Source organism: Serinus canaria, chromosome 2, assembly GCF_022539315.1.
Source record: "Serinus canaria isolate serCan28SL12 chromosome 2, serCan2020, whole genome shotgun sequence".
Taxonomy (NCBI): domain Eukaryota; kingdom Metazoa; phylum Chordata; class Aves; order Passeriformes; family Fringillidae; genus Serinus; species Serinus canaria.
The window spans coordinates 21,555,342-21,568,280 of record NC_066315.1 but is presented as its reverse complement, the minus strand read 5'-3'; the positions used below and the strand labels follow the sequence as shown (position 1 = coordinate 21,568,280).

General features: G+C 35.7%; 1 protein-coding gene across 4 annotated transcripts in view; it reads left to right on the top strand.

Moving 5' to 3' along the window:
* The window catches only part of ABCB1 (ATP binding cassette subfamily B member 1), a 48,425-nt gene extending 36,828 nt beyond the window's left edge, over positions 1-11,597 (top strand). Inside the window, exons 23-31 of one of the 4 annotated variants that reach the window (XM_050971261.1) lie at positions 1,052-1,255; positions 3,124-3,224; positions 4,220-4,360; positions 5,490-5,646; positions 5,955-6,152; positions 6,639-6,845; positions 7,754-7,900; positions 9,273-9,459; positions 10,006-11,592. In XM_050971261.1, coding sequence (XP_050827218.1) covers positions 1,052-1,255; positions 3,124-3,224; positions 4,220-4,360; positions 5,490-5,646; positions 5,955-6,152; positions 6,639-6,845; positions 7,754-7,900; positions 9,273-9,459; positions 10,006-10,010 — 1,347 coding nt within the window. In that variant the 3' untranslated portion in view covers positions 10,011-11,592. Of the gene's footprint in view, positions 1-1,051; positions 1,256-1,691; positions 1,893-3,123; positions 3,225-4,219; positions 4,361-5,489; positions 5,647-5,954; positions 6,153-6,638; positions 6,846-7,753; positions 7,901-9,272 lie in introns of those variants that run through there. The other 3 variants (XM_009085927.4, XM_018909383.3, XM_018909382.3) reach the window with 3 other exon arrangements.
* The last annotated feature ends 1,342 nt before the right edge of the window (positions 11,598-12,939 follow it).

The following is a 12,939-nucleotide window of genomic DNA, read 5'->3' as shown; positions in this document are numbered from 1 at the left end:
AAGTTTTCCTATTTGGTTTAGTATGCAATGAAGTTGCAGCTTGGGTTTGACTGGCTGGATACCAGTCTTGATTTTGACAACTAAAATATAGGATAAAATGGTATCTTTTAGATATAAAATAAATTATATAAAAATTATTTTACCAGGTACTGATATATTTATAATAATTATATATATATACCAATAGCTGGTAGAGAATGCACTCCTGCACTTTATGAAAATTATGGTAATATGTATTTACAGACTAATTTCCAAATAATTTATTCTAAAAAATAAACTATTGTGTTCTATTGGGGTCTTTATGATTAAACAAATTTATTGGGAATCTCCTACCTAAGAAGTCTTTTTAAAGAGGCCTTATTCACCTAAAGACATGTGACTAAATTTATTCTGTTTACAATCTCCAGCTATTTTTTGGTTGGTTTTTTTTTTTATTAAAAAAAAAGAACTGTCAGCAATTGACTTCCTTTTCTCTGTTACCTTATGGAGATTCTTTAAAGGTAAATTCTGTATATTCAGGGCTCTGTAATATCAAGCTAAAGAACACTGAATGTAATCATTTGTGTATGCTTAAGCAAATTTTTACTGTTACATGAAGTTATGTGCTTGGGTTTTTTTTCTAAACTGAAGGATTCTGAAGTATCTTTGGCTTTATTTCCATAGGAAAAGTTAAATATTTAATTTTCTTCTTCATTTGGCTCTGTGTGATGATTTGTAAAGCTAGCTCTGTGATCTAGACAATATGACAGATTTTAATGTTCAGATGTAAATGTGAGTATGACATGAGGGTAAAGCTTGTTCAGTTTCAAGGGCAGAATTTAGAAATTGCAGAGTATATTGAAGTAATCAGAATATGGGGAAAGAAGATACAAAAATGATCTAGATAATTTTTTACAAAACATTTTAAAAACCTGCCATTTTGAAAAATAGCAAAACTGAGTTAAGACTTTCTAAGCAGTGTTTTGAGAATCAGGAATTTTGTGGGTGAAAATGCTTTCCGTATTTAAAATGCAGTTATGTGGGTAAGAAATGCTTTTTTTTCTTTGTCCAGGCAACTGGTGTCAGACTAGCATTAATTGCCCAAAACATTGCCAACCTGGGGACTGGAATTCTTATATCATTGATTTATGGCTGGCAGCTGACCCTGCTGCTTTTAGCTGTTGTGCCCATCATTGCAGTGGCAGGGATGATTGAAATGAAGATGTTGGCTGGGCACGCTAAGAAAGATAAACGAGAGCTGGAAGCTGCAGGAAAGGTGGGTCTAGAGAAATTAATCTGTTTCTGTATAATGTATACAGTCATATTTACCAAAACACTGTTAATGGATGTATGACTTCTGGGTCCAGAACATTTCACACTATGCAAGTTCCAAAGGCAGTCAGGTACACAGCCAGGTACACTGGTAGACCTACAGAGCATCACACCTCTTCAATAACAATTGAAGACTTAATGGTATTAACCAATGAATATTTTAGTTGTTAAATGTTGGAATGTGCTAAAGACAATTCAGACATATTCTCCTGTCATTCCTTTTTGAGACATCTTTGTTTTCCTTATTCTGCAACCACTCTCATTTTGACATTCTTTTTTTTTTTCCCTGTCATCCTTTTTTGGCTTGCCATCTGTCTTACATTTATTACACTCCTTTTTTTTTTTTTCTCTTCCCTTCTTCATCTTATTAATGTTTGCAGTGATAATCTGTATATATCCACTGGTTTCTGTTTGCCATTCCTTTGTTTCTTGAGTGGAAGAGAAAGATGAGAACTGAAAAGCAAGAAGGCTAGACTCTTGTTTAACAAATTAAATGAAGGCATTTAATGTCACTTCATTCCAAAAATCCTTTTGGGACAGAACAACTATTTCATCACTTCCCAGATACTGCTTTCTTCAAGGTAAAACTTTTCTAAAATCTCATTTTATGTCCTACTCTTTTGAACTGAGAAAAAGAAAATAATTTATCTAAGGTCATGCAATTCCATTCCTTTCCTTTCAACTGTGTACATTTCTTCTGCTTCTCTCTGAGGGATGAGCATTTATTTTATGTTATTTTGTTGTAAGATGTGATAGAGCATAGTTGAAAATTCTTGGAATAAACACTAAATACTTTCTTAATGCAGCATATTGTGAAGAATTAGCTCAGGTGTTACAAATATTTATGAATTTTTTTGGAAACTTAAAAAAATATTTTCTTTTCATCATAATATTAATTTCTCTTCTCAAGGCCACCTAAGCAAGCACTGGACTATAGGCATTTTATTCAATTCTCATTTAAAAAAAAAAAAGTAATTGTTTTCAGTAAAAATATTGTTCCACCTGGAAAATGTACTTTCTGCAAAGAGCTGCTGAACTTATGTTACTAAAAAACCTTACTTTATGGTCTAAATTAAACTAAAATTACATTAAATGTATATGATAGCAAAATGCATTGAAGCCTTGAGAATCTTTTGAGAGAATCTTCAAGTTTGGAAGAGACCTTCAAGGTCATCAAGTCCCACCATCAAGGCAGCACCACCAGAATGACCCCATAACCATATTCCCCCATCCATCTCTTGAGCACTTACAGACAGACACTCCACCACCTACCTGGGCAATCTATCCAAATTCCTGACCAACCTAACAGTGACTTTGTTTTTTTGATATCTAATCTGAATCTCCCCTGGCACATTTATGTACACAAATGACTCAAGTCTAAAGAATCTGCAAGCTAAAAGAAGGTATCAGAGCAAATATTTACTGCTGAGAACTCAGTTAGGCTCTAAGGCACCTAAATAACCTGGACATTTTGATTATAGCCCAAACTCTGCAGACTGAAAGCTGAATGCCAATGTGCCATTTTTCACGTGGAGTATCTTCTCTATATTTGTTATTGCTGTCTAATGGTTTTTCACCATTTATTTGTAGAACATTTAAGAGGTCTTATCAGAAAATTCTGAGCATTGTAAGGAAATCTCACTGTCCTAAAAAGAAAAATATAAAATTCTTATTTTTATATCAACGGTCTATGATTTTAATATCCGGTATAAAATACAAAATTGCATTCCAACACAATCTCCTACTAATTTAGAATAAGGAATTGCAACATACTTTTAACTTTTGATTAAAACATTTGTTTTTCTATTGCAGATTGCCACAGAAGCAATAGAAAATATTAGAACTGTTGTTAGCTTGACCCGAGAAAGAAAATTTGAGTCGATGTATGGAGAACATCTGATTGTACCATACAGGTATAATAAAAACAACTAAACTAAAAAACATCTGTAATTAATTGCAAACATTTACTTTGACAAGAATAATTTTTTAATAGTGTGTATGATTTAATGTATAATTTAATTATCTCAGAATTAATGTAAATGTTTTGTATATTTGTATTGACAAATGCAACCACCATGACTCAACATTTTTTAAAATTTAATTAATTTTCTGTATACTATTTATTCTGTAATTAATTTTCTATAATATTGGTATCTTCTATTACAATGTTACTTAGTTTGGAAAAATGTTGATTTTAAGTGAGCTTTTGAAGTGGTCTAATCTAAATTTCCACCTGGTTTGTTGGATATTTAATTAAAACTATTTTAATGTAAATTGAATATTACATTAAGCCACTTTTTAAAGTGTTAGTAAGATTGAAAACATTTGAACAATTACTTACTAGTTTGGGCTGAAAATAAAGTAATATAAGTCTGTCTGGATTAAATAAAAATTTTGAAGTCTTAAAGTAAACAACTAAATAGATTTTACCAATGAAAGTTTTATTTGTTCCAGACTGGACTGTTTTATTTTCAGACATCTACGAGAAAAGTAAAGTAAATGAAAGTATATGTGCACAGATATAATGAGAAAGAAGCAGGGGTGCCAGTAACACATCTACCATAATAAATGAGTGGTTAGAGCACAGTGCAGGACATAAAGGATATTACTTAGCTTTTTTTCTTGGGCTGCTGGCTTTTGAGTTCATATCTAGTGATTTGCAGAACAATTCCTAACCCTTCTCAGCATTGACATTGATGGGATAGCTCCAAGACTTTCATCTTGCTGTTGTTCTAGTATAAATAAGAACATAGTGCCCTATGAGAGTGAAGATGTGTTTTTAGTTAATGTTTTGGTGCACGTAAACTTTCCATTCACAACAGTATCAATTGAAGTAAATTGTTTTTTGTGTACTAGGACTTCAGTATGACTGCACACTTTGATGAAAATATGCATTCTTTCTGTACAGGAATTCTGTGAAGAAGGCACATATCTTTGGCTTTTGTTTTGCCCTTTCACAAGCAATGATGTTCTTTACCTACGCCGGCTGTTTCCGGTTTGGTGCCTACCTAGTGGTAAATGGACACATGGAGTATAAAAGTGTATTTTTGTGAGTATCTCTCTTACAATTCCTTTTCTGACTGTTCAGAAAAATTATTTCTAATTTTAAGAGCAACAGTTCAATACAGGGCTATGGAAACAAGTATGACAGACTGTGATCCTACCAGTGCGGATATAGTTACCCAAGAAGATCAACCATACTGATTTTTTGTTGCCAACCTAATTAAAGATAGTTAACACAACTCATTTTGACCAGAAGACGCTAGAAAGTGTCTGCATTCCATCTGCTAGCTGAACATCTCTAGCCAGCTTTTTGGTTAGATTTTTTGCTCAAACCCTCCCCTTCCCTTTTTGGAAAGGAGGGTTTGAGCAAAAACTGTGTGAGCCCTTCTATGCTGTTCAAACACAGAATAAAACAGATCACTTTATGTAGCTCTGAAGAAAAAAGACAAAGTTAACAAAAATGAATCTATTTTACTTTGCCTTAAAACAGCCTAAGAGGTTTCATGTACCAAATAGCTGTTCTTGGTGATGATCTTGTTTCTATGCTGTGTGGCAGTAAGTAATAGCTGAAGACAACAGGTTCTTAAACTATTCTAATGTAGCCTATAAATTAAGTAAAATTCCATAAAATGACATACAAGTCTTCAAAACCCAATAAAGCATAGTTTTAAACCTTTATCAGCATTGTAAATCCTGCAATTTTTTTCCAGCAGAGATGGGGTAGGAAATTAAATCTTTATTGTCACCTTCTTATAGGCTTGATTTCTTATTTTCATTGATGCCTTAAAAAGTGATCATTAACTCCCAAAGGTCATTGAACCCTAGAGAGGAAACCACAGTGAGAATGGAACAGCATTAGAGTAGCAATGATGCCATCCATTGATCCCTTTCCTCATAGCCCCAGCTGAGACTTAATATAGTAACCAGAATGAATAACTGAAGAAATTACTGCTAATGAGCAATGAAAACACTGAATCTGGAATGCAGGCATGATTATCTCATGACATTAAGAGAAGGTAAAAAGAAATTTCTAAATGAATAATTAAAGCAATAATAGTTGATTACTAGTTTATTCTTCTAAATTTAGCCCTCTTTTTTCTCTGAGTGAAAGTTGACTGCAGCCACATTTCCACTGTTCTTTTCTTCTTGATAGTTTTTTCCTGATTTCTTAACAGAGTGTTTTCAGCTGTTGTATTTGGTGCAATGGCACTCGGACAAACCAGTTCTTTTGCTCCAGACTATGCCAAAGCCAAGATATCAGCAGCCCACTTGTTTCTGCTGTTTGAAAGAGTGCCCTCAATAGACAGTTACAGTGAGGAGGGAGACAAGCCTGTGAGTAAGCCATGGGTGCTGGGTGATGCTATTATTTGGTGATATGGACAGCACTTTCCTCACTCTCTTCAAACTGATTCTTCCTCTCCTTCTGATTACACCCTTACCACAATGCATCTTTGACACTATCTGAACAGAGCATGGACCAAGTTCTCTCTTGGCAGTCCAGCTTTTGCACAAAGAGTCAAGAGGCCATTTGTTTTGAAAACCTCTCATTTCTGGGGGAGGTGGGGATACTTCTGTAATTCTAATCTAATCATCTGTGAAATTGTCTTAAAAATGTAACAGTGATAATATTTTCATTATAGGAAACATTTGAGGGAAACATAACAATCAAAGATGTTGCATTTAACTACCCAAACCGACCAGAGGTCAAAATCCTCCAAGGATTGAATCTAAAAGTAGAAAAGGGACAAACTCTGGCTCTTGTTGGCAGCAGTGGCTGTGGAAAGAGCACAGTTGTTCAGCTGCTGGAGAGATTTTATGACCCACTTGATGGAGAACTGGTAAGTATTTTTGCAAGAACATGCCAACAGGTTAAGTGAGGGTGTTCATCATTAGTTTTCTGTGATGTTATAAGTACAAAAGGTATTTCTAGGGGTTTTTTTAAGTATTTTTAATGTTAAGATCAGCAGTGACTCATTGGGTCTCCTTAACTAAACTAGATGTACATGAGTCCCAGTTTCCCACATTAAAATACTGATCCACAGTCTCATGATGGCTTTAAATTCATGAAAAAATTCCAGAGGTTTTTATAATAAGAACACTTTAAAAACTAATAAATATATGGACTGAGGCAGCATTCACTTGTATGAATTAGAAAATTTTGGAATGTAGACGAGAAGGAGGGGAAGGGACTATGTGGGCTTGCAATTAGTAAGAAAGAGCTAAGGAAAGAGCTGCAATTGCACAACTGTTGTGTAAGAATTTACAGTAAGTCTCAAATTCATATATAGCCATGTGACTAAAATTTAAAATGTTTCCTTTCTCAGTTTTTTGATGGCAAAACTGCAAAGGCACTGAATATCCAGTGGCTGAGAGCTCAGATTGGTATCGTCTCACAAGAACCAATCCTGTTTGACTTTACTATTGCCGAAAACATCGCCTACGGAGATAACAGCCGGCAGGTGTCCTTTGAGGAAATTGTTAGTGCAGCAAAACAAGCCAATATTCATTCCTTCATTGACTCACTGCCAGATGTAAGTTATTCCCTTTCTTTCCTTCTTAGAACTGGATGTGAACTTATGTGGCAGGGAAAAACTGTCTGCTTATAATTACCTGGAGTATAATAATTTTCTGAGATGAAAATAAATCCAAAACATTTTAAAAAATATTTTCCTTAATTGTGTTTTATATTTATCTTCACTCTGGGAGATTCCGTTGTCAGGTGGAGAGTAGAACTTTTAAGATCTCAGGGAAGAAGACACACAATTATAACTAACTGAGAGCTGCTACTAAGGGGTGGGGTTTTATAGCTGAACATTTTTTTAAGCTCCTGTCTTTCTCAAGCAAATGTAAAAGATTCTGCTAGACTGATGAGTTTACACTTTTTTCTAGCCAGAATTTGAATTTCAAGTATTCCTGTGGTCTGAAAATTACTAACAATTTTTCACCTATATGCATAAGACAAACACATAATACTATAAGACCGAGCATCTTGGATCAGATGAAAGGTCTACCATACACAAAATCTTGTCCTTATGCAGACCAGGAAAACGTAATTACAAATATTCAGAAAGGCTAAAATTTTCATCTCATTTCCCCTGAATACTCATCCCACTTTCCATTTTTCAGAGTTTGAACCCCAGTATTGTCACAGACTTTCACTGACCTTTCGTGCTGTGTCGTCTGACTGAGAATAACATTGTCATTTCAGCCTCAGAGTGGTTCACTGCTTTGAATTTATTAAACACTTGATTCTATAAAGAAGTCTACCAGTTAAAGATTTACAGATCTGTGGCATATAGAAATTCTGGTCAGCTGTTTTCAGAAAGCTACTGGTGTGGAATATGCAGATTATGGGAGGCTGGTGTCAGAGTTGATATGCTTCAATATACATCCAAATTGAGTTTGATTCACAGCCTGACCTTAATACATTTTTTTCCAGAAATACAATACCCGTGTAGGAGACAAGGGCACGCAGCTTTCTGGTGGCCAGAAACAGCGCATCGCTATTGCCCGGGCTCTCGTGCGCAAGCCCCAAATTCTGCTGCTGGATGAAGCTACTTCTGCCTTAGACACAGAAAGTGAAAAGGTACCTTAAGTATGAGCCAGGAATCTGGAATCTAAACTTTTTTTTTTTAAATTATGATTATTGTTTTTACTCCCACAGTTTAAAGCCCAAAGTTGGAAATATGGCATTTTATGCAAATTACATATTTAGGCAAATATAAATGTCTTACCCCTCCTTGGGGGAAAAAAAAGTATTTTTTACATCTGTATGGCTGTAGGCAGATTGAAGTTGCTATGAAGAATGCTTTCTTTAGCCTAGCACTCTTCAGGCTTCAGCTGAGAAAGTGCTATCAAAATTGAATCAGGACACACAAACTACAGAACCCAAAAAGATTGAGGATGCTGCCAGAGAACAATGTTTTGGGGTTTTTTTCTGTGAAACTGTGATATGTGGCTTTCTTAAGTTTTCTTCCTTCTCCCATTGTTCTCTGCTCCTTGCTACATGTTCATGGCTAATATGAAAATTTTAGGTAAAAATTGCTAACGTATTTACTTATTTCTTATGGCCAAAGTTGTAATCTTGATACTACAAAAGTACAATCCAACTGTAGAAAATTAACAGAGATTATTAATGAGGCAAATATTATATCATGTATTATAATCTGGAAAGTTAAGATTTCTACCAAGTTTTGATCAATTGTCAGCATGAAAAAATGAGGTTTAAGGGCAAAATGCCATTAAATAATCCCATGATTTTTTGTTTTCTTGATTATATGCCAGTTAGGAATTTAGATTCAACCTCTTACTTTATTCTGCATTAATAAGCATAAGGAATAAATACAATAAAGAAAAGATTGTTTTTAATATCTTTCTGCCAGTGATAGCTTTAAGGAAATGTGATTCATGAGACTCCCTGTGAAATCATGAGAACTAGTATGATAGCAGCTGGCCCAAGAATATTGACTTCCATAAATAATTATCAGTCATGAAAGGAAGCTGTAGAGGTTCCCAATTAAACCTCCTCTACACACAAAGGCCAATACTGAACTCAAATTTAGATTACTTTATGCTGTGTCTGGTAGGGTAGTTGAAAATCTCAAGGATATTCAGTAGGGATGTTTTTGTCTCTGTTCCAATGCCTAATTATCCTTGCAGTGAATCCTTTTTATATCTAGTCAGAACATCTCCTACATTTAAAACATTTTCTTTTTTTTTTTCCTGCCATGCAGTGATGCTTAGTAATGAGCCTGGTTCCTTCTAATTCTCTTAACTATCACAGCATTATCCGCTCTAACAGTCTGGACTCAGCCAACACAGGCTAATTCTAATCGAGTAGCTTGAGCAGCAGATATTCCCTTTCCTTCAGTGTCATATTCCAGCTTACAGATGGCAGTTGAGGTGTATGTCCCAGCAGCTGCCAGAATAGCTCACCTCTTGGTTTGTTCCCTGTGCAGATTGTGCAGGAGGCACTGGATAAAGCTCGAGAGGGTCGCACGTGCATCGTGATCGCTCACCGCCTCTCCACCATCCAGAACGCGGACAAGATCGCCGTGGTCCAGAACGGCAGGGTCACAGAGCAGGGCACCCACCAGCAGCTGCTGGCTGAAAAAGGTGTCTACTACTCCCTGGTCAATGTTCAAAGTGGGTAATGCAACATCTCAATCCAAGGCAGTATTTATCTGTGAATTGTCACTGTGGCTACGTTTGTCATTATCATTATTTCAATAGCAACAGTCAGCCTTGTTACTTTTGGTTTTCTTCATTCCTTTCATATGCTATACGAGCCAAAGAAATACTAAGTAAATGTGTACCATTTTCTTACTAGTACTTTTCATTATTCAAACCTCTTTTTTATGTGGCCAAAGCAGATGCCCATGGCACTCATGAAAGTAGAAGCATGCTAAGCCAAGTGTAATTATTATTAGCTTGCTTTAAACTCTTTCAAAAATCACTCTAATTAGGTGTAAGCAACTTGGAAATATTTTCATGCTCATTAAAAACAGTTTTGCTCTTGTCAGAAGTAAACCTCAAGCCTTATTCTTGCTGTGCCTGTGTAAGACAGTCAGTCCTGGCCTATTAGGCCAGGTTGTTATGTTATGAAAACTTGCAGGTCAGCTGAAGCTTGATGCCAGGTGTCTCCTGTTATGATGTGGAGTTTTAGTAAAGGCCTTGAAAATGTGTTCACAGGCTGAAAACAAAGGTTCCAGAACTGTAAATACCTTACTGGTGGTTAATTACTGATCATTGAAGAGTTGCAACCTTAAGAAATGGAAAAAGACTGCTTGAAATGAAACAAATTAAACAATAGATAAGGAAAAAACCCAAGACCATAACTGATGGGCAAGACAAGGCATCTGCTGCAGCCTGGGACAGTACTGTCTGCAAGTCTGTCAAAGTCCTAGGAGTCAGAGGTCAAGGACTAAGAGCTCTCTAAAGACTGCAATATTTAATGCAAGGTGGAAATTCTGGATTTGCACTTGGAGGAGGGGGAAGGAAAGTACCCTTTTCAGTGTTGAGCTCTTGGTTGAAGAGCTCTTGAATCTGAGCACTGCCGTGACTGAGACTCTCAAGGACTGTAACCATTGGTGCTGAATTCCTGGCATGGCTCTGGGATATTGTATATTATTTGCAAATATAGGATGGCTGTTAAGGGCTAATTGCTTCAAACATGGAGTAATATTGACTAATAATTATTAATGACTAAACAGTAGAAATGCATTTTGTTAGTGAGTATTTATGCAGTAAAGTTTTGTTTCTAAGTTTAAAACTGTCTCGATGAATCAGTCGTCCGCACTTCCGTCATAGCAATTTCTCATTCCCTGAAATTTATCCATATGGTCTGTCATACCTGCACCTAGATATTTACTCACACAGAACCAGTCTGCAGGCAGATAGGCCATATCAATTAGGCTCATCCATGTACTAATTACACTCTACAAAACGTTGATTGATGCAGTCTCACTGTGTTCCTGTTGAATCACATACCTATTTTCTTTTGTTTCGGTCTTAGATTGAAAACCGGTTTGACTGGAAAATTTGTTTGTTTCCATTTATGCATTCCTTGATACAATAAGGTTCTTTTCTGTCAATAAGGATATTACTCTGCATAATAATATAAATAAGTTATACTTGCAACTGTAAGAATGAAATAGGTACTCTTCAAAATCATAGTCTGAAGATTCAAGTAAGAACATACTTAGAGTGATATTTTTAAATTAAATTTGGGATGTTAGTATTTTGTTTTTAAAATAGTATTTTTAATTGTTGATTATATATTTTCTAATTATTGGATTAGGAATGATTGAGTTATTTCCCCAATTCTTTTCAAAGATGCTTGATTTACCAGAACAATTTAGCTCTTCATGAAAATCAAGATAACATTGTAAATATTTTACCAGAAATATCTGAAAACAATTTTTTTAAAATTTTGATCATATAGTTTAAAATGTATTTCAGAAATTCACATCAAATGCAGAAACTTTCCAAAACAATCTATTTTTCCCCATTCTTTTCTTCCACATTTTTAAAGAAGTATTTGTTGAGTCTTACACAAAAGTTTGTATAATAATCCCAATTCAAAATAAGTGCTTGAACAGCTATGCTGCTGCTCAGAGTTGCATCCTTTTCAGAATTTTTTTTCAGAAGACAGCGACAGCCGTATTGTTACAATTGAACTAGCATTCAATAGCTCATAATGTATTTTCTAAGCACAAAGTCAAAAGGACAGACAAGGGCACCTCCAAAAATATGTTCTTGACATTCTCTTCATACACCTTTAAATTGCAATGGTTTACCCAAAGGAAGGGTTTACTGAACTAGGACAATTCTGATTTAAGGACCATTGTTCTACCACATCTTTCCAAGGGGCTGAATAGGTCTTACTCCTTAGCTCTGCCTTTCCAGTTAGGCTCTAACCATTCTGGTTCCCCTTGATGTCACAAGACACTTTTCTGAGCTCTAAGCCCTCCTTGCTGGAGCAGTCAGTTCTCACCCATGAGCGCTCTGAATGCAGGATGGTATGCATATGTTGTTATTCTGAAATAAAAGGCCTTTTTTCCTCTGTCTTTCAAGCCTGTTTCAAGCAGACTCACCGTTTTGAGGGGAGGTAATATAATGTTTTCCACACACTTCTTGTGCCTCTAGACCACATTTCTTGTGCCTCACTATCCTTGGAGCAAGACTTTAGAGAGATGTCAGCATTGACACCACCTTGGCAATCCTAACCACTTTGCAAGCAAATGCCATTGACTGTGGAAAAACAGAAAGCAAGGACTATCATTCAACAGTCTGATAGCCCTCCTACTGAAACAATTAATCAAAATAGAGCTCTCAGAAGAAAAAGAGGATTATGTCTAGAAAGTCATTAATACTGCAGATTCTTATCTGGCTGTTAAATACCAGTGTCCTATTGCCCAACCTTCTCCAGCATATTGACTCCTGCAAGGATAATTGGCTGTTCCTTATGCAACAAGCATCTCATTTCTAAACCCTTCTGTAGTATCTGACGTAGAGTGAGAGCATGAGTAAACTCATTCTCTCTCCCTTCAAGAGTTTCTGAAAGAGTATTTCTCACCAGTACTGTAGATCATGTACCATGTCCAAAGGAAGACTGTACATCAGTTCTGGATCTCCAGTAGTCTCTTCTTCAGGCATTCCTTCAACATTCTTCCTGATCTATCCCACATGTTGGGAGAAGTTAGATGGTCCTCCTCCCTAAAAGTGACACCCCATCAATCAAGATTTAGTGGAACCAGTTCTCCTTTCTTGCAAGTAAATCCTTTGAATCTGATGTCTCTTTCCTGATGCTATACTTGTCTATAAAATCAACCTTCCTGGGAGCTTAATTTATGTAAGACACTAAATAGCTCCTTTAAACATTTGTTAATGAGTAATCCTTGTAATCATTCATAGCACAAATAGACATTAACACGATATCTTCCTCTAGGTGTACAGTCTATTTGTAACTTTATAACTCTTTGTCCTACTACTCTCCCTCAAAACCCAGTCTAACTTGTGGATTTGGTCATTGAAAGGAAACAAGACAACTAGGAGGAAAGAAGAAACCTGATACTTATGAATACAGGGCAAAACCATGCAATTCTTGTGCAGAAAAAGCTACAT